The sequence below is a fragment of the Anabrus simplex genome, chromosome 2 (genome assembly GCF_040414725.1).
Source record: "Anabrus simplex isolate iqAnaSimp1 chromosome 2, ASM4041472v1, whole genome shotgun sequence".
Classification (NCBI taxonomy): Eukaryota; Metazoa; Arthropoda; class Insecta; order Orthoptera; family Tettigoniidae; genus Anabrus; species Anabrus simplex.
The window spans coordinates 636,850,952-636,875,561 of record NC_090266.1 but is presented as its reverse complement, the minus strand read 5'-3'; the positions used below and the strand labels follow the sequence as shown (position 1 = coordinate 636,875,561).

General features: G+C 39.9%; 1 protein-coding gene across 7 annotated transcripts in view; it reads right to left on the bottom strand.

Annotated features, from left to right (window-relative positions):
* LOC136864298 (transformer-2 protein homolog beta) overlaps nt 1-24,610 on the bottom strand; it is a 290,867-nt gene that overhangs the window by 215,911 nt on the left and 50,346 nt on the right. For all 7 annotated transcript variants that reach the window (XM_067141099.2, XM_067141094.2, XM_067141097.2 and 4 more), the window contains exon 3: nt 2,468-2,687. In XM_067141099.2, the coding sequence (XP_066997200.2) occupies nt 2,468-2,665 (198 nt within the window). In that variant the 5' untranslated portion in view covers nt 2,666-2,687. The remainder of the gene's footprint in view (nt 1-2,467; nt 2,688-24,610) is intronic.

The window sequence follows — 24,610 nt, the reverse complement described above, 5'->3', positions numbered from 1 at the left end:
GCAGTCCCGAATCCTCAGCTATAAAGCACACACGCTGCTGTAGCGAGAAGGAAACATGATACACGAAGGCGACGGATGATAAAATCGTGAAATAAAGCAACAAATAAATACACTAGAAAATCAGGTTCCATAAATTACACAAGCACACAAGAATTTACCCTAGGGGAAGATTATTGGCTGTACTGGTCAAAAATAGGAAGAATTAAAAAATAAATCGGAAAATGGAAGTAGAGTGAAAAAGCGGAAAGTTTCCGGGTAAATCGGAAGTGTTGGCAGGTATGCACCGGCCTTTTGCTGCAGACTGATGGGTAGGAGAAGAAAGTATGAAAAAACACACAACAGATTTTTTCAGGGGACCAAAACTTAGGCACCAGTAGCAAAACCACAGTTGCCACGGCGACATGGCACCCAGTTTTAACGGTCATTTAGGATTAAAACAGATAATCCCTCCTATAAGTCACAGGTATGGAATGAAAAATTTCCTTGTGAAGCTGAAAATGTTTCATTTGGATTTCACTGTTTACTCTGGTAAAGGTGATGAGATTGTATGTAGATAAATGCTACACAAGTCATCCCAGCCATTATTCCTGGCTCTCTAGACATGAGTCACCATCTCAATATTCAATAGCTCCTCAATTAATGGGGATCACGTAGGCTGAGTAGACCTGGAACCAGCCCTCATATCCGGGAATCAAAGCTGGAGCCGCCGAGTGAAAGGCAGGCAAGCTAGACCACAGGCCGGCTTCAAATATTAATTACATGAGTTAAAGATCTCGATACTTCACATTCAGTTTCAGCGGGGAAACTTCATTTAGGTCAGCAACTTTAACTCATCGAAAAATCTAATAAATAACTCCCAAGCCAAACAATCGATCAGAAGTTGTTTTTGATTCTCTAATCTAATAATATTAAGATATTAAGCTCCCAACATGATGGCAAAATCCCTCGTCTGTTTTTTAACTTGCACTATAATTTGGTCACCGGGATACGGTTCGTAGTTAAGTTTCTGGAAATCTTGTACTGAGTAAATTAAGCCTACATCGACTTTAATTTATGTTGAAATCTGAGAATATTGTTTCAAATGTAAGCAATCAATTCTCAAAAATTCTTGAATGCATTATATTCAATTCTGCCCATCACTAATTACAAGCAAATTGGGAAGAGAAAAATATCAACAAAACTCCAGAATGGTTTGTTATTCATGCCCTTCAGCTCAGCTGGAAAGCGTGCTCAGTGCACAAGCCACTAAAAGTGGGAAATGACACAAACTTTTTAAATGTTCCTATGCTTGTACAAAACAACTGGGGTTTTTATACGGATATTTTAACACAAAAATGTAAAAGTCCAATTCCCCGTCTTATATTAGAAACGAAACAGTAACAGGCGATCAAGACCTCCCATGGCTTTATGCATAGAAGTTGCAACATCTGTTCTGGTCTCGAGGACATAATTCAAACTGATCATATTAAAATACTAGATATGTGTTAAGGAGGATTTTCGATTCCTGTCTGATAGCCCAGTGACTATATAGTGCCCCGAGAGAAATGCCGAAAACCTGTCTGGCGATTCAATAAAAGAAATTCAAACATGAACATTAAACCTGGACACAATGTAGATGTTTTACAAGTACGAACATTGGATTAAATTAGTTTTGTCTTCGAGTAGAGCAGTCTCCTTCCAATTCTTTTGGCCACTCCCTGCTTTAGGATTTACGAGGATTCCCTAAATAATACCAGCTGAATGCAATGCTAAGATGGCCCTTTATGCATGTTCACCGCTGATCGCTTTTCCAAAACTGTATTTGTTCAAATTATTGGCATGAAGGGACATTAACACCAAGATCCATAGCTATGCCGTAGCTGTCCTTTCAGGAGATACTGTTTCTTGAAAAATGCTTGATCGAGGATTCTGCATTGATGGGATTGGATTTTCTGGATGCTTGATGCAGGAGATCATTTCTTCGATGAGCAGAAAATGCAGGATTTTCACATTATGTAATTAGGATGCTCACAGGACCATGCGATTTGAACAAATAATCTGAGAAAACATAGTTTCCAAGAATGGATAATCGAGGTTCCAATGTACACAGATAGATCATAAATTCAGAAGATCTCAGGCTATTTCACCAATACCAACAATACGTTTGGGAATCATACAGCAGAATCATAGCTGACGCTTGTCCAGTGGAACATTTTGTTAAAATCAGCAAATATAAACTGAAAACATTTATTCAGAAGTATTTACAATTGAATAGAGATGAAAATAATATAGTTCATTCAGAACACAAAATTAACGAAGCCCTTTGCAATTTACCACGGGCTGTGAGATTCATGGTACTAAATTAGTGCTAAGCACTATTCTTGGGATTCACTCCCACTACTCTTCTCTTCACAATTAGATCTCTGGTATTTTACAAGAATTAAAAAATAAATAAAGATAACACACTGAAGCCTCAATATGTACTTACCCTATTACCAAGGTGTCTGCGCCTTGTGGACATGGGACTTCGCGAATGGCTCCGACCGGTTTCTTTTCGCCGATCGCTGTAACCAGCATACTTTCCTCGGGGACTGCCTGAACGTGATCGTGAATGGGAATACCTAGACCTGTACCTCCTGGGAGTACGTGAACGACTGCGAGACCTGTAGCGTCCGCGGTAAGACATTCTTCTGTATCCCAAATGAGATCTGGAAACATCAAAAACAAGATTATGGCATACCTTCCAACTTTACAAAACCAAAAATCAGGAGATTTTTATATAAAAATCAGGAAAAATCAGGAGATACAATTGGTCAAAATTGCTTTTTCTACATGTCTTGCGCAATACAGTACTATGATATATTTATAACACCTATTGCCTCAAAGCCCGACTGTTGCTATACGATGCTACAAGGCTAAAAATTACACATCTCTATTCCCTCACAGGAAGTATGCGAGTGAGATCATTGGTCTCTGATGAGCCTTCCGAAAATAATATGAACTCATGCTCCACACATCTGAATCAGTCATGTACTTAGATGCCATTACTTAGAAAATGCATAGATTAATATATTGCATTAAGCGCCTGCACGATTATTCGAAGCGCAATGCTATTTGTATCAAATAACTAGCTGATATACCCATGCTTCGCTACGAAATTCTCAGGAAGAATCCTTATAATTTTCCCAACTAAAGTCAACACAGGTCATTTCAACGACACCAGAATGTCGCGATTAAAAGCAATGCTGTCATATGAAATATTCGATAAAATGAAAAACAGCACATTTTCTCACTTTTAACGAAAAGTACTACGGTGTCAAACAGTTCAAAGTACCAGAGCTAGAATGACCAGGCCGCAGACAACTGTGAATGCCCCTCCACTATTATTCCGTTAAGTGTGCACACTGCTTATTCCAATCAAGGGATCAAATAGCCGGAATAGTATGATGATACAGTATGTTACGTACCAGTAGTATCAGAAAATTTATGAACCAGAGGAATGGTACGCAGCAGTAATCCAATCTATCAGAGATAAATGGCAGCAGAATACACAAAGCACATCACAACAAACAATGGTCAATGTAATGTTATTGTTGAATGTAATGTTATTGTTGATCAATTTTACGACATTTCTATAGTGCAGGCCTTCACATTTACTTTTCTTCTGACTGATATTGGAGCATATAATGGAAGGCGAGTCCTAATTTCTTTCACGACTTCCTCTTGTGTTGTTATTCAAGCGATCGTTCCTTCATGTCTTTTTCCTCATTCTTATAATCAATCATCTTCACAATTTAATCACCATCACCACCAATATCATTATGGTCGCTACAGTAAAACTGAATAAGGCATAAATAATCTGAAATTGTATTCTTTGTCACTTTTGTTATGTAGTACTTTTCGATATGACCAATAAGATAGGTCATTTTCGGCACCTTCCACTAAACTACCATTTCGAACAGGGAGAACAAAATTGTTTATAGCGTACACTGTAGTTCCTTATTCCCCAACTTTATATACCGATTTTCATTAAATTCTGTTCACCCATTTTCTCGTACCAGTACCTCGCCGCTGATATGGACTTTGCAACAAAAATCCAAATTCAAGAATATCTCCGTTATCATAGCCAGTATGGTAAAAATGCATAAGACAAATGATAGGAAATGTAATAATATATAACTTCAGTTATTTAGTATTTATCGATAGGGCCAGTAATAACACAGATATAGGAAAATTAAAATTTAGGCCTTCCTGTAAACTACCATTTCACTCAGCAAAATAAAATTATTTATGGCCTAGATTGTAGCAACTTATTCCCCAATTTTATACACAGATTTTCATTAAATTCTCTTCAGCCGTTTTCTCGCGATCCACGTACATACGTGAATACATTACGGAAAATTAAAACGCGAATTTGCCCTTGTTACTGTGGTCACGACCGGTACAGAAATATCATTCCTTTTAAAATCTGAGCAATGTATAGACAATACTCTAATTTTAATTAAATTACATATATTATCATTACAGACTGTTATGCCTTTCAGTGTTCAGTCTGCAAGCCTCTGTCAATTTACTAAACGTCGCCACAATCCCCGATTTGCAACTAGTGTTGTGGCCTCATTTAGTTCTATACCTCTTATCTTTAAGTCGTTAGAAACCGAGTCTAACCATCGTCGTCTTGGTCTACCTCTACTTCTCTTACACTCCTTAGCAGAGTCCATTATTCTCCTAGGTAACCTATTCCCCTCCATTCGCCTCACATGACCCCACCACCAAAGCCGGTTTATGCGTACAGCTTCATCCATCGAGCTCATTCCTAAATTAGCCTTTATCTCCTCATTCCGAGTAATCTCCTGGCATTCTTCCCACCTGTTTGTACCGGCAATCATTCTTGCTACTTTCATGTCTGTTACTTCTAACTTATGAATAAGATATCCTGAGTCCACCCAGCTTTCAATCCCGTAAAGCAAAGTTGGTCTGAAAACAGACCGATGTAAAGATAGTTTCATCTGGGAGCTGACTTCCTTCTTACAGAATACTGTTGATCGCAACTGCGAGCTCACTGCATTAGCTTTACGACACCTTGATTCAATCTCACTTACTATATTACCATCCTGGGAGAACACACAACCTAAATACTTGAAATTATCGACCTGTTCTAGCTTTGTATCACCAATCTAACATTCAATTCTGTTGAATTTCTTACCTACTGACATCAACTTAGTCTCTGAGAGGCTAATTTTCATACCATACTCATTGCACCTCTTTAAGTTCCAAGATATTAGACTGCAGGCTTTCGGCACAATCTGCCATTAAGACTAAGTCGTCACCATAGGCAAGACTGCTTACATTTCCACCTAACTGAATCCCTCCCTGGCATTTTATACCTTTCAGCAGATGATCCGTGTCAACTACAAACAGCAATGGTGAAAGATTACAGCCTTGTCAAACCCCTGTAAGTACCCTGAACCAAGAGCTCATTCTACCATCAATTCTCACTGAAGCCTAATTGTCAACATAAATGCCTTTGATTGCTTTTAATAATCCACTTTTAATTCCATAGTCCCCCAGTATGGCGAACATCTTTTCCCTCGGTACCCTGTCATATGTTTTCTCTAGATCTACGAAACAAACGCAACTGCCTATTCCCCTTGTAGCATTTTTCAATTACCTGGCGCATACTGAAAATCTGATCCTGACAGCCTATCTGTGGTCTGAAACCACACTGGTTTTCATTCAACTTCCTCTCAACAACTGATCGCACCCTCCCTAACTTGCCTGGTATACTAATCAATGAGATACCTCGATTGTTGTTGCAATCCTTCCTGTTCCCTTGCTTATAGATATGTGCAATTACTGCTTTTGTCCAATCTGAAGGTACCTTACCAACACTTCATACTAATTTTACTATTCTATGAAGCCATCTCATCCCTGCCTTCCCACTATACTTCACCATTTCAGGTCTAATTTCATCTATTCCTGCTGCCTTATGACAATGGAGTTTATTTACCGTCCTTTCCACTTCCTCCAGCATAATTTCACCAACATCATTTTCCTCCTCCCCATGAGGTTGGCTGTTCGCAACACCACCAGGATGATTTCCTTTTACATTGAGAAGATGTTCAAAATATTCCCTCCACCTTTCCAGTGATTCAATGCGATCTATTATGAGTTCACCTGAATTACTCAAAACACTGTTCATTTCCTTTTTCCCTCCCTAAGATTCTTTATTACTGTCCAGAAAGTTTTCCCTGCTGCTTGACCTAGCCTTTCCAGGTTGTTACCAAAATCTTCCCAAGACTTCTTTTTGGATTCAACAACTATTTGTTTCGCTCTGTTTCTTTCATCTACGTACAAATCCCTGTCTGCCACGGCCCTTGTTTGGAGCCATTTCTGATAAGCCTTTTTACGTTTACAAGCTGCTCTCACTTCATCATTCCACCAAGATGTTCGCCTTTTCCCATCTTTACACACAGTTGTTCCTAGGCATTCCTTTCCTGTTTTAATTAAATTATATTGAGAAAAATTAAAATTTGTCAGAATTGTCACCAAATGACTCCTAAAATCTCTAGAAAAGTCACTAGTCGTTATCATTGAAATTCAGTCACTAAATTACTAACAAAGAATCCATATCTAGTCTCTAGAATCAACTAAAAAAATGAAATGGCGTATGGCTTTAATGCCGGGAGTGTCCGAGGACAAGCTTGGCTGCCAGGTGTAGGTCTGGCAGGTGTGTCGTGATGAGGATGAAATGATGAAGACAACACATACACCCAGCCCCCGTGCCAGTGAAATTAACCAATGATGGTTAAAATTCCCAACCCTGCTGAGAATCGAACCCGGGACCCCTGTGGCCAAAGGCCAGCATGCTACACAAACATAGCACTATGAAAGGGTGCTATGAATACAATATACAAACTAAAAATATTGAATAGGTGGACCCTTCCTACCCTTTGATAGTGATCAATTGTCAATATGGACCATAATGAATTTCATAACTTACAAACAAAAGCACGCGAGAACGAGAGATTGACAATCGATATAAGAGTCGTGATAACAGGCTTCATTAAACAACGCAGATTCGCGCACATTTCTCATATTAATAAACATCGATATTTCTTTCGAAAGCAGCCAATGAGCGAAGGACTTCCGGCCACTGGCGTAAAAAAGCTAGAATGGCAGGATTTGAAAACAAATATTTGAAGTTCACAACCAAAAACAAAACAAAAATTCGAGAGAAATAATAGAATACTTGGGAGGCGGGAAAAACTGTGGAAAACTGGGAGTCTCCCGCCTAAATTGGGAAAGTTGGCTGGTATGTTATGGTAACAACCATGATACATTTTATTCCGAGACACACCTTTATAACAATAGCAATAAAGATAATGTTTGTTAAAATATTATAATTTAATTTGTTTTAATGTACCTCCATACCCTAGAATTAAAGACTCACCGAGATGTCAGAATTTTGAACCAAAGGAGTTCTCATTCGTGCCATAACCAAGGACACAGAAGTGACTCATTTAAACAACCCTAATACCACCAACCTCAGTTGGGATAAAATCTACTATCATACAAATAGAAACGATAAACAAGACTAGGACGACAATCTTCAAAAAGGGCAGCGAATCTGCCCAAGATAAATATTCAATCACATCACACCATAATGCACAACAAAATTTCAAAAATACCAAAAATTACTTACATAAACTGCGTTCTTCTCCTAAAATACAAAGGCTTCAAAAGCCTTAAAATTAAAAACGAGGGGCCTTATTAGTAAGTACCATTTCCGTGTACTTCCGAAGCAACGCTGCAGTTGTGATATTAAGTGTGGGGAAATTGATATTCCAAAGTAGCATAATTGGCTCTGTCACTTTCAGGAAGAGCTTATGTGCCAAACTCGATGAGCTGTTACCAACTCAAGGAACTCCACAGTATGGCACACTGCTTCTTCCTGATTAGTACAATGTCCACAGTAGTGACGACTACTGAGTGCATGATTCGAAGCAGTGTATCGATTCATTCAAGTGTGAGTGAATTGATTCACAGGAACGGCGAGCTCACGGCACACGATTAAGCTGACTCGCAGCAGACAGTGCGCACTCACAGATTCAGTGAGACACAATATACACATGGCTCACTAGCAGGACACTGGACATTGGCGGGAGGCCGACCTTCCACTGCAGCAATACATACAGAGCCATAGCACACTGAAAGAATCATTCACTATAATGGACCCTTGTGCGAAGCTCACTTGAAAATAATACCCACGAAATATACATTGATTCATCAGCAGTGTTAAAAAAGGTAGTCAAAAGATAATTCCAAAGTGCCTAGCTTGTAAGTAGGTAGGCTATTAGGTTATTCTATTTACCGTGTTAGTTTAATCAATTAGTAGACATTCGACAACTGATTAAACTCAGGTGTCTACCTGCCTAGCTGAGTGGCTCCGAAGGTTGAGGCCTGGCCTTCTGACGACAACTTTGCAGGTTCGATCCTGGCTCAGTCCAGTGGTATATGAAGGTGCTCAAATACGTCAGCCTCGTGTCAGATTTACTGGCACGTAAAAGAACTCCTGCGGGTCTAAATTCCGGTACCTCAGAGCCTCCGAAACCGTAAAACTAGTTAGTAGGGCGTAAAGCCAATAACATTATTATCCAGCCCACCCTATGACTATGAGTCATGCTCATGGCCATTCGTAATTGTTTTATATTGGGAAGAACCGCTCTGTATTCTCTCAGTTCATATGTTGCATCATTGCACAATAATTCCTTAATCGAATCACGAGATCACAGGTGTACGTTGACAGTGATTAAGCAAGCAGACTGATTCAATAGCTTAAATAAAGAGATGTTTAATCAGAAAATCAGTGGGCTACTGTTCATCTTGGGTAGCCTATACAAAATATGACTATTTAAAAAATCCCATCAGGATTCTCCTCCTTCATTCTATTTTCTAACTTTTTCACAAAACTCAAATTAACATATGGGCCATTCAATGAAACTTTAAGAATATTTTTCTGCTTCAATGGATGGATTCCTGCACTAATGGCCAGTTTCTGGAACACCACAGTTACCTGTACGTTAACTAAAAGCGCTTGTAACTTTAACTGTGCTGGTAACTTTAATGAGTTTCCGGAAACTTAAATCCAGATTTACGAGCCCTGGTAATAAACAGTACAGTTATCGTCATGTTTAGTACCCCTCGTCCTCCAATAGATGTCTCTACGCAAATGTTTTTAGGGTTATTTTGGTAATATCTAGTTACTTTAACTAGCAGAAGTTTTCTACAATGAAAAATGGTTGGCAAATACGTACACAGTCATGTCAATCAGTCTGATTCAGCATGTAATAATCTCTCATAATATGAAAATACGTACGATCTAATGATGCAAAAATTGGGTATATGTTACTTCCTCTCCTTTCTTATTGACAGTATGCAGACATCATCTTAAATTTCACCTTGAACTTTGTCGTCAATCAGATCACTTTTCATTGATCCAGAACAGAACAAGCGTAAACGAAAATAATCACATAAATGAAAACGTGCCGCACACTTTAGAACCTATCATTCCGACACTGAAGTTCTGCATTGATGGTACTATATCCATCTCTTCTCGCTGCAACTGTTGCTTTTTTTTTAATTTTTTTTTTTCACTGACCGCGCAACATGCATTGACAAAAATACTCTGGTAACTGCTGACGTGAAGTCCACTTGAGAACTTCAATCGAACGTAGCGAGCTAACCCTGACTCAGGGTGTGAAGTGTGTCGAAACAGATAAGAAGATGACTAACTACAGCTCCCTGCAAGACTTTTAATTAAAGAAGTCCAGATGTTTTATGTTTATTAGGAGTCTATGGGACCTCACACCACCGGTTAAAGGATATAATAGCATTTAAAAAAAAGCAATGAAAAATCTATATTTATTATTCAGCAGGTTAATATTAAATGCATACCGGTACCTAAGATATTTATTATTTGGTGCAAATGTAAATATTAATGGTAAATCCTCCATAATTTCAGATTGTGTTCACTACGGTAACTGTTGGTGGGACTCATGATTCAAAGCATGACAAAAGATCTTAACATTATAGCCGCACTGAAAGATCAATTAGAGCCTGATGAAAATCCGTTCGACTCGAGTTCCATTTTATTTGACGAATCATTTCCCATATTGGAAGATATATCTACAGTAGAGGCGTCATGCTTCGAGGAGATTATAACGTAAACAGCTGGGACAGATGACACCATACAAGTGTAATCAGCGACTAAAGCCAGTGATAACCTGGAAGTAAAAGTACTAACCGAAATACTGTCGATTCCAGCACACCCAAGCACGTTAAAACTACAATGAATGGCTGTAAATATATTATAACCACTTCATTATCACTTTCTAATGTTTATGAAAGTAATATAAGACCTTGTACGAAACGGTATGGAGTGGCGCCTCATAGCGGTATTTGTTGGAATCAGTTCTAACATAAAGGTACAGCACTAGCTGCAGTTACCAGTCTTTGCGGAGATAACTGTGAAAAAGCCGATAACTGTTGTTTCAGAAACTCATTTTAAACATATCACCATGTTAAGTCACTGGTAACTACCCATCTACAGGTAACTGTCATTTCAGAAACCGGCCATAAAACCTTCAAATAAATCTTGCGCAGTACCCCTGTTTAAAAACACACTGTTAAAATATTCCGCAGGTCCTCTACTCCTACTGATGTTAAAAAACCTAACAAATATATCCACCTGTCCCCTTTGTACTATCTCATTTAATGACTCATCAAAACAGATGACGTATTCATCACACTGTTGCAACGTATCTGAGTTCGATGGAAAAATGAAGAGCTAGACCATAATTTGTAATGTATTTATACATGGTGGCACCCATTTTAAAATTTGAAGCAACTGAACTGTCTGGGAACATTAGTTTGAATGTTTCTCCTACATCTGAACATGAATTTAATGAAAACTTGCTATTAACAACTTTCAAAGTCCATATTGCTTCCGCTTCTGTAAACACCGTCCCTTGGGCAAAATGACTGAACTGACTGTTGAGCGGATTTCAAAATCTGAGGTTGGGGTGAAATTTCCATACTCTTGACTGGGGAGGGGGGGGTGGATATTTACTCGTACCGGCAACATTTTCTCTTGAAGTACTTGAAGCACAAAAAGTTTTTAATGGAAGATTGGTCTTTCATTTTAGCTGAACTCATGAATTTTTCTTTTACTATGAGATATAACAGCCTGATGACCCATGTTTGATAAATGTTGCAATGAGATTGTGAAATGGTAGGTCCTTTGCTTAACCAGCCTGCAAATTGGGGGTTGATTATACAGTCCAACCATTGGTTATTAAAAAATGTTCTCGATGTCATATTCAAAATGAACCTACAAAAATAAAAAAATAAGTTACTCTATAGAAAATTAACATAAAATATATTCAATCGTGATAAATTTTTGTATACAAAAAGACTCTTACAGAACATATTCATAATGAATTACTAAATATCTATCACAAGAATAATCAAAACAAAATGTAGCCTTTTTTGGTGAATTTCTGTAGCCTTTAAGATGGTAGAATTATCTCCTCTCTACCTTTATATATTACAGGCATACATTGAATTGTTTTATATTAACAACATGGTAAGTATTATGTATATGAAGTATACTTTATATGGTTTTGTACTTTTGCAATACTTATTGAATAAAAGTTGAAGTATAGTAAATGTACACTTATAGTGTAATTTTGTAATATAGTGTAAATTAATGTAGTTCTTGATTAATTTTATTTTAAAAGTAATAACAGATATTTAATATACTGTATAAATATTTCTTACCTGAATTTAATTTTTTTCACCAGCAGTTATCAAGAGGAAATCGCACATTTGTTGATAATTATCACAGCAACAAGCCCGAGCGAATTATGTAATTTAAAAATCCCTGTCTTTTTTAAAGGACCTAGCTATTTTAACTGATTTTCAACATTTTTCAGTGTTTCCTGACTTTCCAGAAAGTGTGAACCATGCATTAGAGAGCGATTTATCGACTGATGACTATGAATCTGCATCTTCTATATTTCTGTATGTTCGCTGCCCAGGAACTGCCACGTGAAAAATGTAGCTCCAATGCAGGTAGCCATTATTACTAATATTTCTGACACCAGTAGTGAATTGAAATTGTCATTGTTCCCCCAAGTCTACTGATAGTTTGGACAGTGATTGAGAATAAGCTACAGGTGACACTGATAATCCGCCTAATACTAGAGCTTTGGTTTTCATTAACTTCAAGGGCCAAAACCTGCATATGCATAAATTTGTAAAAACTCATAATTCTCAAGAAACACTACCAAAAATAGCTAAAAATCTCAGTTTTCTAACCAATCAGCACTGATTTTTTGACAAAGGTATCATAAAAATGATAAAATAACACTATGAAAGTCAAAAGTCAATTATGAAATGTCAAGAAAGTGCAAATTCACACTTTTAATATGAAGAAAATTAAGCTCTGTAGCAATAATAGAGGCACTCTTCTCTATTCACAAGTATGCTATGAAAAATTTAAGTAGGAGAATATTTTTCCTTGGTGCATGCATTTTCATTAGAATAATTTTGCATTATTAGCACAACCAATACATTTCAACTATACATCAGAAGGGTTAAACGTAAAATGCAAGCCCAGCAGCCATATGAATAACAATGTAATCTGGTGGGTAGAAAGCAAAATTATGGACTGGTGGGACCTTTCAAGGGCCTTCTCTGTATTACAGCCTTGTATGTCTTCAGCCACCTTCAGAATAGAGAATAAAGTTTTATTTTAACACAATTTATGTTTCAGTTTATAAGAATCACCAGCAGCTTCATAAGCCAAAATTAGTGTTTAGCTGAGAGATTGCAGCAAGGAATGATAACTTGGTTGTTCGCTGGCAGGTGAATATATCTGGCCTCATCACTGGTGGACGGAAAGAAGGGAAAATACTGGTGGGAGCTGCTGAACACATTCTCTCTACTGTCTCTGGACAAAGTCTCAGAGGGGAAGGGGCATTTAAAAAAAATGCCCTATCAAAATTATTCAAATAAAAAAGTTACAGCAGACCCACTCCTAAGTATTTTTCTCTTTGAACATTTCTTTCTAAAGACAATATTAAAGGAGGTATTCTGATGTTTGTACTTCAGACTTTCTTATTTTTTTTTTGCTAGTTGCTTCACGTCGCGCTGACACAGGTCTTTTGGCGACGATGGGAGAGGAAGGGGCTAGGAGTGGGAAGGAAGTGGCCGTGGCCTTAATTAAGGGACAGCCCCAGCATTTGCCTGGTGTGAAAATGGGAAACCACGGAAAACCATCTTCAGGGCTGCCGACAGTGGGATTCGAACCTACTATCCACCGAATACCGGATACTGCCCGCACTTAAGCGACTGCAGCTATCGAGCTCGGTTTCTTATAACTTATAAGCAATGTTGGGAAGTACCGTAATTCAGTAAGAACCAAATTACTTTTAACAAATACTTTTTTTTTGGTAATCATTACTTATAATTGTTACATTCTGGTTATTGTTACATTTTAGTAACCGATATATATCACAGCGGGATTTTGGTGACTCTGGAGCTCCAACACTTCCCAGGCGCCACGACAATGGTATAACACAGTATTGTGGAGGTAGTTAGGAAGCTGGAGATAATGAAAGAGCAGTAACAAAAAGTTTCAAAATTCTATTATTATACGTGTATGCATTATGTAAACATTATAAATGGTATAATACTAACCATGCAAAAAGACACAACCTCATGGCGCAACAGCCCCAAAGGACCAAGACCTAACAAGCGACCGCTGGTCAGCCCGAAGACCTGCAGATTACGAGGTGTTGAGTGGTCGGCATGATGAATCCTCTCGGCCATTACTCTTGGCTTTGTAGACTGGGACTGCTATCTCACTGCCAGATAATTTCTCAACTGTAATCACGTAAGCTGAGTGGATATCTAATCACCCTTCAGCTCCAGGTAAAAAACCCTGACTAGGCCGGGAATTAAACCCAGGGCCTCCAGGTAAGACGCAGGCACACTACCCCTACACCACGGGGCCACACACAATGAAATTATAAATAAATTAGCAAAATGTATGATACCTATTGACGATACATTAGCAGGCAATGTCTCGGACTTCTGTTTCTGTTCATGTCTAAGATGTCGTTTTTAAGTCACCGGTAACAAAACTAGATCAGTGTATTAGTTTCCAAAGGCCTTTTTGGAAACTATACATTAGTGGTCAATCCACGTGCAAAAAGAACCCAGCTGACCAGTGAATAGCCAGTGGTTGCTCTGGTATATCTTCTTCGACATGAAAAGCATAATTTCCTGCAAATCATTACAATTACAATGAAAATATGTATGATTTTTCTAATTGTAGAAAACAAGCCAACCTGGTGGCCATGACCGTTAAGGCATCAAAACTCTACGGTCTGGTACAGTCGTTAGATGGTTCAAGTCATGTTGGTGGAAAAAAAATTCACCATCAAACTGTTCGCCAGAAGGGTAGGAGAGGTGGTGGTATATGATCTCTGATCACCAGATTGCATTTCAAAAGCCTGCATTCAATTTCAAACCTGTATACAGGAATAAATTGACTTTTATGTATTGTTCTTAGTGCCAGGAGTGTTCAACAACATGCACGGTTTTGCCTGCTGCAGGCCATTCATTCTGTTTGACACCCATCGGCGACCTGAACATCTGAGTGATTATTACGAAGTTGAGAGAGAAAGAAATCTGGTTCAGGCACATAACCTAATTCTGTCAAATAACACTAAGGGATATGCTCAAGGCTCCACCCAACAACGAATTTACATATGCTGATATAAAGAAGAAATTTCTGTAGGTCTTCTGTCTAGGCAATGCCATTTGACAAATGTAGCTCCAATGCAGGAATAATTCCTAGGAGTTTTCATAGAGCAAATGACGCTGTTGATGGCAATTCATCCATCAGATTGGGATGTTACGTCCTGAGTAGACCCCTTGGTGGTATTCAGCAGTAGTAGGCTATGTACAGACAGTGGGTTTCACCTTTTTACATCATCGTCTAACACCCAGATGCACCGATCGTGCAAGGGCATTCAAAAGAAAGACATGCAACAGGCAAGCGAACTGATCCTCGAATACTTCAATAAATAAATAAATTTTAAGTCAGAAGTGGGACTTTCTTTTGTGATAGTACTAACCAAGTGTCCATTATTTTTAGTTTGTATTGGACAAAACAAGAGCAAGTTTAATAAATACCTACATATTGTAATGGTTATCGTGTCCGAAATCCCAATGTGCGACTTTGGGTGAAGCAATCTAAACCACTTTTCACGAGAGTTTAAACCTGATGTAAACAAATTCACGTGGACATGGACGTTGTTGATTGGAGAAGCAACCTCCGCACTCACTTGAACGTATGCGAGCTCGAAGAAAAGTAGTACGTTGCATTAATCTTATTTTAGTTTATTACATTTAGAGAGTTTAGAAGAGTACGTAATCAAATCAAAATATGGTCATATATACCGGTATGCATATGGTTTTGTTTTAATAAAATAGTGATTAAATAACTAGAAAGGAAGGCACAAGGCGTCGTGTAATACAGGAAGTCTTCTCGTAGTGAGGGAAAGTCCCAAGCTGTACAGCGTGGAGATAAGGTGTTGCATCTTGCAACAGCAGTCATTGTCAGTATTCATAGTGAGAGAAATGGAGCAAGCGGTAGGACCATCATGTGTAGTGAAGCACAAAAGAGAAAAACCGCTCAGAAGTGACCATAGGCAGTGCATCGTGAATGTGTTCAATAAACTAAGTGAACAGAATACAGCTTTAGTCCTTCATTCAAAAGTTCAGATCTTCGCACTGTTGTCGTATGTGATGCGCAGCCCTGTACGTCCAAACACGAGACGCTGACAAGGTGGAGGTCGGTACTACATGTTCAGCGAATCACAACTTGTAGGAGTGATGTCGGCAAAATGGCTCACCCACCTTCTCCAACTGCATCACTAATGGATAACCCTAAGCACAATACTTGCACCTTTTTAAGGAAAAATGAGACTCATGAACCTAGAGCCTTCTATCTCGAGAGGTTTCTAGATGCTCGAGTGTGTAGACTGTCAGTGACAGAGCTAGGAGTACAGTTCAGTGGCAGCGCTATGGAGTTAGAGTTTTGGAGCGCGGGAGTGCTGGGTGTGAATTGACAAGGAAGAGCAGTGTGGAAAATAGACAACGGAACAGTGAATCAAGACTGCTATGCATGTGACTGCGTGCAAATTGTGTGGCTGCTAATAGTGAACTGTAAGTTTTATTGCGAACTGCCCTAGCTCTCGAGTGACAGTTCTAGAAGTGTGTGTAGCACAGTAGTTTAGACTGTCAGTCTAGAAAAACTGAGTGTAGTAATAATAATAATAATAATAATAATAATAATAATAATAGTTTTACACCCCACTAACTACCTTTGAGGGTTTTTAGAGACGGCAGGATGCCAGCATTTTGTCCCACAGGAGTTCTTTTATATGTCAGTAAATCTAGACACGAGACTGACTTATTTGAGCACCTTCAATTACTAGTCAGGATCGAACCTGCCAAGTTGCAGTCTGAAGGACAGCGCGTCGACCATCTGAGCCACTCAGCCGGCAAACATTGAGTGTGAATTGCTGGGACTGAACATCGAGGACAGAGAGAGAGGGCGAGAGCTAACTTGTGTAATTGTGTGCTGTGTGTACGGAGGAGATATTAGTGATCATTAATAAATCTTGAGAGTAGAAGCTACCAGCCGTTATTTATCTACTACATCACGTTACAATATTAATGGGAACAAACTCTGGAATGAGGAAAGAGATTGGGTTGGCAATGACAAACAGCAAGTTAATCATACGAGTAGGTTTGATAACTACATTAACATTTTCGTACCTAGCAGAGAAGGAAGCAGCAATATCCCTTCTGAAACAGGAAGGAGTTTCCACAAATGAAATATCCGGGTTATCGGGGCATGTTTTGAAGCAGAAACGGGAAAAATTTAAGTGGTGGTGAAGATAATTTTTTCAGTTGTACTATAGCAGAACAAGTAGCTTCACCAGTGCTGCATGATGTACTTTCTTACCTCTCCAGTACTTCATTCAAACTTATCCCACATATCCATTACTGGTGGGAGATCGTAAAATTGAACACAGGCAAGTGTCCCTGTAGAATGTCTTTTCAGTAAATGCGAAGATGTAATTTCTTCCCACAGGTGGAGGCTTAGCAATGAGAATTTAAGAACCAATTATTCTGTTGAATAAATATCAAATAAATTCAAGTGTTATCAGCCAGAAACTAAAATTTAAAAATTATGGATGATAATAATTTTGAAAGTTCAAAGATACCATTATCACATTTAGCCTTGCATAGTGACTTTTGTTACTCCAAGTCTCTATGTTTAATAAAAAAAAATATAAAAAAAAAAAATAATAATAATAATAATAAAAAAAAACAATATCCAAGGTGTATCAAAATTCAACTCAAACTTCCAAGGATGATAGAAGAGACTAAAATATATATACTAAAATACTATACATCAGGGCCTCTCAAATATCCAAAACCTCACGGATGCAAAACAAGGCGCAGAGGTTCTGTGCACCGTGCATCGGTCCTACTCGGCTTGGTTTGGACCAGCACTCTATCTTAGGGCGTCTGCTAAGCTCAGTTCAGCTCAGATGATGAGCCCTGCAGAGCGGGTGAGGAAGGAGGAAACAGGCAGAGCGAGTGAGACAGGCGTAGGAAAAGAGAGACAGCGCTATAGCTCAAACTCGAGGAATGGGGGTGCCCACCACAAAGTTGTCTTATGCACCTTGCACCACGCAATGCACCGGCACATGCACTCTGAGAGGCCCTGGGATAGATAATACCATGTTAAGAAAACATTGCCGTTATTGCCATATCGAATAGTTCTGCTCAACAGCATTGGAGGAAAACTGCGGCACGAACATTTGAAAACTCGCGGTCTTTAAGTTCATAACAGAAGGGGGAAGAAACCCAACTGCAAACTATTTTTATTAACTCAAGGCGGCAGGGGGTTTAGATGGTTCTCATTTAGGTATTCACAATATAATGGAAAAATGGCAGCTCAATTTCTGAAACCTAGTTTTTAAGTTCAAGGTAAAAGAAGGAAGAAACTAAGCCACAATTCATTTTAATGGGCTCACTATGGTTTTCACAGCAATTCAGAATCTCACAAAGATTCAGTGACAACTGCAATGATGAAGGGCTCCATCTCAACCAATGACGCACGGAGTAACAGATTACATGGTACATGTCTGTTTCAATATCAATCGCGTTTTACATAGCTCGCCAAGTTTTCAGCAGACAGACAGGAAACCTACACCGATGAGTTTTTTCATCTCTTCATTATGAAAGTTGTCGCATACTTATGCCACCAAGATATATTGTCTTCTCTTTCAGTCATAGAGCTGAATTCCCTTCCTCTTCGTACTTGAAACCCTTGCCTATCGTCATAGCAACACAGTACTTCACTTATGCCCAAACAAGTTTAATAGGGTTCAACTTGCAATCATAAGGTCATCAACACAGAAGTGTGACTCCAGTTTCTTTCGCCATTTCATTGATTCTGAGGTGATCGTGTTTTCTTCACACACTGTTTACAATGGCCATCAAGTCTGTTTTTAATGTGAACTCATCATACAGTACACCATGATCTCGGAACAATGACCGCCACGTTCTTTTTCTTCCATGTTTTTGTAGAAAGAGCTTCTTTCCTGCAATTGTAATAGCAGGCATCGTCACGAATGACGACAAAGTTCGGTGGCAGGCTCGGTAGCAGACGTTCGTTTAAAATATCCCTCATAACAATCAACGTCCATCTCATAGTGAGCATCTGCGGTGTTCTTCTTGCACTGAAACGCGTACTTCGCCCCTCGCATGAACCCAAGCTCGTTACCGGCATGAACGGCTGTGTTAACTCATGATTCGTCAGTGTAAAAAAAGACTTCTTTGCCTTGTCGCTGTATTTCTTCACTGTTGCCGCGTACTTATGCCAAAAAGATATATTGTCCTCTCTTTCAGTCATAGAGCTGAATTCCCTTCCTTTTCGTACTCAAAACCCTTGTCTTTCAGTGTATGACAGAATGTTGTTCTTTTGAAATTGAAGTCTTTATCATTATTCACAGATTTGCAAGCATTTGCACCTTATGTCTTAAACCAGTGCGAACAAAATCGTTCAACTTGACCAACCTGCTGTCGTTTCACAGTGCTTTAGAATTTCCTGTTTTAACCAGAGAAACCAGAAGTCCTGTAGCAGCTGCTGATTGCACTTAATAAAGCTAAATTAATCACATAACAAGCATTCAATTCAAGACAAGTATGCAATGATAAAAAGGCTAAAAAGTACACAGGCAAACAAATAAATAGATGACCTTCTTTCAACAGTGCTAAAACCAATGACGCACGGAGTAACAGATTACATGGTACATGTACAAGCGCAGCACAGAAGGAAAATGAAGGAAGGCAACAATGCAATGAATGTTTGTCATTGTGCCTCATTCCTAGAGATGTATACGAGGATTGGGGCAAAAGTCATGGCAACTATTTTTTTCCCTGTAGATATGTGAACGGATCACAAAAGTATCTGTCGTTTGGACGTTCTGCAGGCATAGTGTGTTTGCAAAACAACAGTTGGCTCTGTGATATCTGGTAGTAGAGCAGCGAGGGCTGTGAAATCAGATGGTGAGTGTTGTGCGAGATGGAAGTAACCTGTGTTGAGCAGCGCGCCTACATCAAAATAGCCGTCCTCGGAGGGAGAAATGCGATGGAATGTCACAGTGAATTAGTGGAAGCCCTTGGGAATAATGCCCTACCATACCGTACAGTAGCATGGTGGGTAGGAAAGTTTCAGCAAGGACGTGTGACAACCAGTGATGAGCAACGTTCGGGACAACCTGTCAGTGTGCGGACCGACGTGGCACATGCCGTCATCGAGCAGCTTCTGGATGAAGATAGACGATGCATACTACTGGAGTTCGAGAGGGCAAGTGGCATCGAGAAATGAACCGTCCACAGAATATTGCGTATTGAGCTGCAACTGCGCAAAATCACATCGCGGTGGGTACCGCAAGCACTGACGGAAGCTCAAAGGTAGGTGCGCTATGCAATATGCTCCGACCACCTTGCACGCTAGCAACAGGACGGCGATCAATTCTTGTCACGAATAATCGCCATCGATGAATTTTGGGCCAGGGCATACGAACCAGAACTGAAACGTCAGTCCTAGGAGTGGCGACATGCTGGATAACCAAGGAGGCAGAACGTCCGTCAGAATCCTTCCCCAGGCAAATTGATGGTGATCGCCAAGTATGAAGTCAGGGGTGTCATTGTTTGCCACTTTGTTCCACATGGCAGAACAGAGACCGCACAGTACTACAGGGACTTCCTGGTGTGACGGGCATGACGTGGTGTTCGGGAGAAATGTTCCGATCTTGTGGACAGTGCAATAATCCTGCATGACAATGCAAAACCACATAAAGCTCCGTGTAAGGCAGCTGCTGCGACATTGCTGATGGGAAGAATTGGAGCACCCACCATACTCTCTTGAACATTTCGCACTGTGACTTTGATCTCATTTGAAAAACTAAGAAACCACTACCTGGTACACAGTTTGCAACACGAGAGGACATTGCTAATGCTGTGCGCCAACAGGTGACCCGATTCACAAATGGTGCGGCAAATGCTGAGGCAGGTGGTATACAGCGCCTCCCACATCGTTGGCAGCGTGTGGTGTCAGTAGCAGGGGACTACTTTGAGGGTCTTTTGTCATGTCAACTTTATGTGTACTGTGCTGTCATTCTTTTGCACCGGGAAGGCCATATTGCCCTGTATACTACCGTAATAAATTAGTGTGTTAAGATATTTCAGCGCTATTCATTGTCTACACATGTAGGTCAACACCTGTATATGTCACATTTTCAAACCGGACTGGTATCTTCAAGAAAAAAAATAGTTGCCATGACTTTTGCCCCAACATTCGTGTATGAGATAGAAAATATTAAGAAATAATTTTAATAAATCACAGGCAAAAAATGGTACATTTTTTATTCCTTTAGTTATATAGAGTACATTGTAGTGTCCAATAGTTAAGCATAATCAATAAACGAGGCCATACTGCCTGATAGGAATGTCAGACGGATTGCTGAACAAATGGAAGGTGACTCTCACACCATATGTCACACAACTTGTCCAAGAAAACAGTGTCAGAAAGGTTCTGATAGCTAGGGTATACCTTTGACAACTAGTACAACTTGGCATGGTCTTCCACAACAAAATATGCTGTTAATAGGGTATATGGTTAACCGTAACGGCCACACATGCTTCGCAGCAACGTGGCATGCTATCAATCAGATGGTCCACGAGCTCTTGAGGCAGTCGATCCCATTCCTCTGAAAGGGCAATGCGAAGATCTAGGAGCGTCCTTGGTGGGGACTGACGGGATGAAATTCGAGTCCCCAATGCATCCTAGGCATGTTCTACAGAATTCAGGTCCGCAGACCTCTCTGGCCAGTCCATGCGATGAATGTCTTCCCTAGCCAGAAATTCATCTACCAGAGCAGCGCGGTGTGGCTGGGCATTATCGTCCATTAAGCGGAAATCTGGACGAACCCCACCTCTGAAGAATCGAACGTGTGGACCCAGTACCTCATCCCTGTATCTCCGACTGTTAACAGTGTTCCTCAAACCACCCATGAAGATGTGCAGGTCCACACGGCCATTCAACATGATGCTGCCCCATACCATAACACCACCACCATACTGGTCCCGTTCCACGATGTTCCTGTGGTTGTATAGCCTACCCGGCACTCTCCAGATTAATGTGCGACGGGAATCATTCTGCAAGCTGAAGTGGGATTCATCTGTGAAGAGCACATGCCTCCATTCACTCATGGTCCACAGTAAACGGGCCCGTCTCTGTGCTGGAATGAGTGGAACGCATACCGTTGGAAGTCGGGCAAACAGCTCTGCTGTTCTGAGCCTCCGATACACAGTCTGCTGGGAAACGGCAACCCCTGAGACGGCTGCAAGCTCTGTTCACAACTGTCTTGCAGGTGCACTCAGATTTCGTCGCGGGATTAAGGCCAGATATCGGTCCTGTTGTAGGGTGGTTACCCTTGGTCGACCTGGTACTGGCCTACGACTAACATCCACTGTGTCTCGAAATCATCTCCAAAGCCTGGAAATGGCACTTTGTGGCACATTCAAGGATACAGCGACTTTGGTCTGTGCCTAACCTGCTTCCAGGCGGCCGAGTAATCTACCCTGCAAGACGGGGTCCAAATGGAGTCGTCGTGCCACTATGTTGTCACATTCACCATGAGGCTACACTGCGTACACTGTAACAGGGCAAACACGACTGAGGGAATATGGGGCGCAGGCACTGGCTGTGTTTACCTTGCGGTTATGCCGCGAGTCATTGCAGGGATCACTCCCTTCCTACACAGAGCAAACACGTGAGGTTGGTAGGTGCATATGTCGTGCGATTTGCGGTCTATTTCCTGAAGCCCTGCTTACTCGTAACTTATACTTAATTTTTGGACACTAGTGTAGGTCAATAAGAGGAATATTATTTTCTTACATGGAATGCTCTATAAATAAGCACAGGCCAGGAATCAGCAGTTTAAGTACATTTTTAGGTGGTTGAGGATAAACCGTTATCTGATACAAAAGCTATTCCATGTAATTTATACGTTAGTTCATTTTCCCACACCTTCTAAGTCATGACAAGAACATCTATCTTCTGATCAATATCTGGACAATACTGTCTTTCTAATGGCCTTCCTATTATCAAAACTACTCCTAAACAGGATGATTTTTCTAAAGTTAATCCTTAATACTCTGCATAAATTGTCTTCAAGTATAATTATCAACTTATTAATTTATCAAATTTACCAGTTATTGGATTACCAAAGTAATCTCAGACAATGCTAGTATCTTTTCTTCGAAAGCCTTTCACAATACATTAGAACCCAATTTTAACGTCACTTTTAAGGAATTCCTGCTTTTAACGGAGATTTTAATAAGGCCCAGATAAATCGCCATAAGCACAATGTTATTTAAACCCCCTTGTAACGAACCTCAACAAAAGGAAAGGTATGTTTTAAGAGAGATATTTCACATAAATTACAATCACACATCCTGTTGTAATGAAAATCTGCAAAAAGATGCTTTTTTTGAAATTTGTTTTAAATCTTAATTAACTTCCGCTTTCATCGAAAGGGTGATAGAAGCCTATCGGAAGTTGCCAGGGCGGCAGTCTAGATGATTGACTGATATGGCCTTGTAATAATACTCAACATGGCTTAGCTGTGTAGATACTGCTACACGGCTGAAAGCAACGGTAAACTACAGCCGTACCTAACACACGAGGTATGCAGCTCTCTCTCTATGAAAGACTTATTGATGATAGCTCCCTAGCTCCCTCTCAGGTAAAATATCCCGGCGGTAAACTAGTCCCCCATTCGGATCTCCGGGTGGGGACTACACGAGAGGGGGCGATCACCAGGAAGATGGATACTGACATTCTGCGAGTCGGAGCGTGGAATTTTAGAAGTTTGAATCGTTGTGGTAGATTAGAGAATCTGAAAAGGGAGATGGATAGACTTAAGTTAGATGTAGTTGGTATTAGTGAAGTACATTGGCAGGAAAGAACAGGATTCTTGGTGAGGCGACTCCAGACTTATCAATACAAAATCAAACAGGGGAAATGCAGGATTTGGTTTAATAATGAATAAAAAAAATAGGGCAGCAGGTCAGCTACTACAACCAGCATAGTGAAAGAATTATTGTCGTCAAAATAGACACCAAACCAATGCCCACCACAATAGTGCAGGTCTATATGCCTACTAGTTCAGCGGATGATGAGGAAAACAAAAGAATGCATGAATATGTAGAAGGTAACGAGAATCTAACTGTGATGGGAGAATGAAAAGCAGTGGTTGGCCAATGAATAAGGTAATACAGTAGGAGAATTCAGATCAGGACGAAAGAACGGAAGAGAAAGCCAGATGGTTGAATTCTGCACTGATCACAATTTAGTCCTTGCTAATACATAGTTCAATCAGCAAAAAAGACGGCTGTATACATGGACAAGACCTGGAGACACTGGAAGGTATCAAATAGATTTCATTATGAATAGGCAGAGATTCAGAAACCAGGTGCTGGATTGCAAAAGTTTCCCAGGAGCAGACATGGACTCTGAAAACAACTTGCTGGTCATGAAAGGCCATCTGAAGTTGAAGAAATTGAAGAAAGGAATGAATGCAAGGAGATGGGATCTAGAAAAGTTTAAAGAAAAGTGTGTGAAGATTTGTTTCAAGGAACACGTTGCACAAGGACTAAATGAAAAGGCTGAAGGAAACACAATAGAGGAAAAGTGGAAGTCGGTAGGGCTGCTGAAGAAATGTTAGGAAGGAAGAAAAGATCAACTAAGTATCAGTGGATAACTCAGGAGATACTTGACCTGATTGATGGATGATGAAAATACAAGAATGCAAGAAATCAAGAGGGCAGAAATAAAAACAGGCAATTAAAGAATGAAGTGGGTAGAAAGTGCAAGGTAGCTAAAGGAAGAATGGCTGAAGGAGAA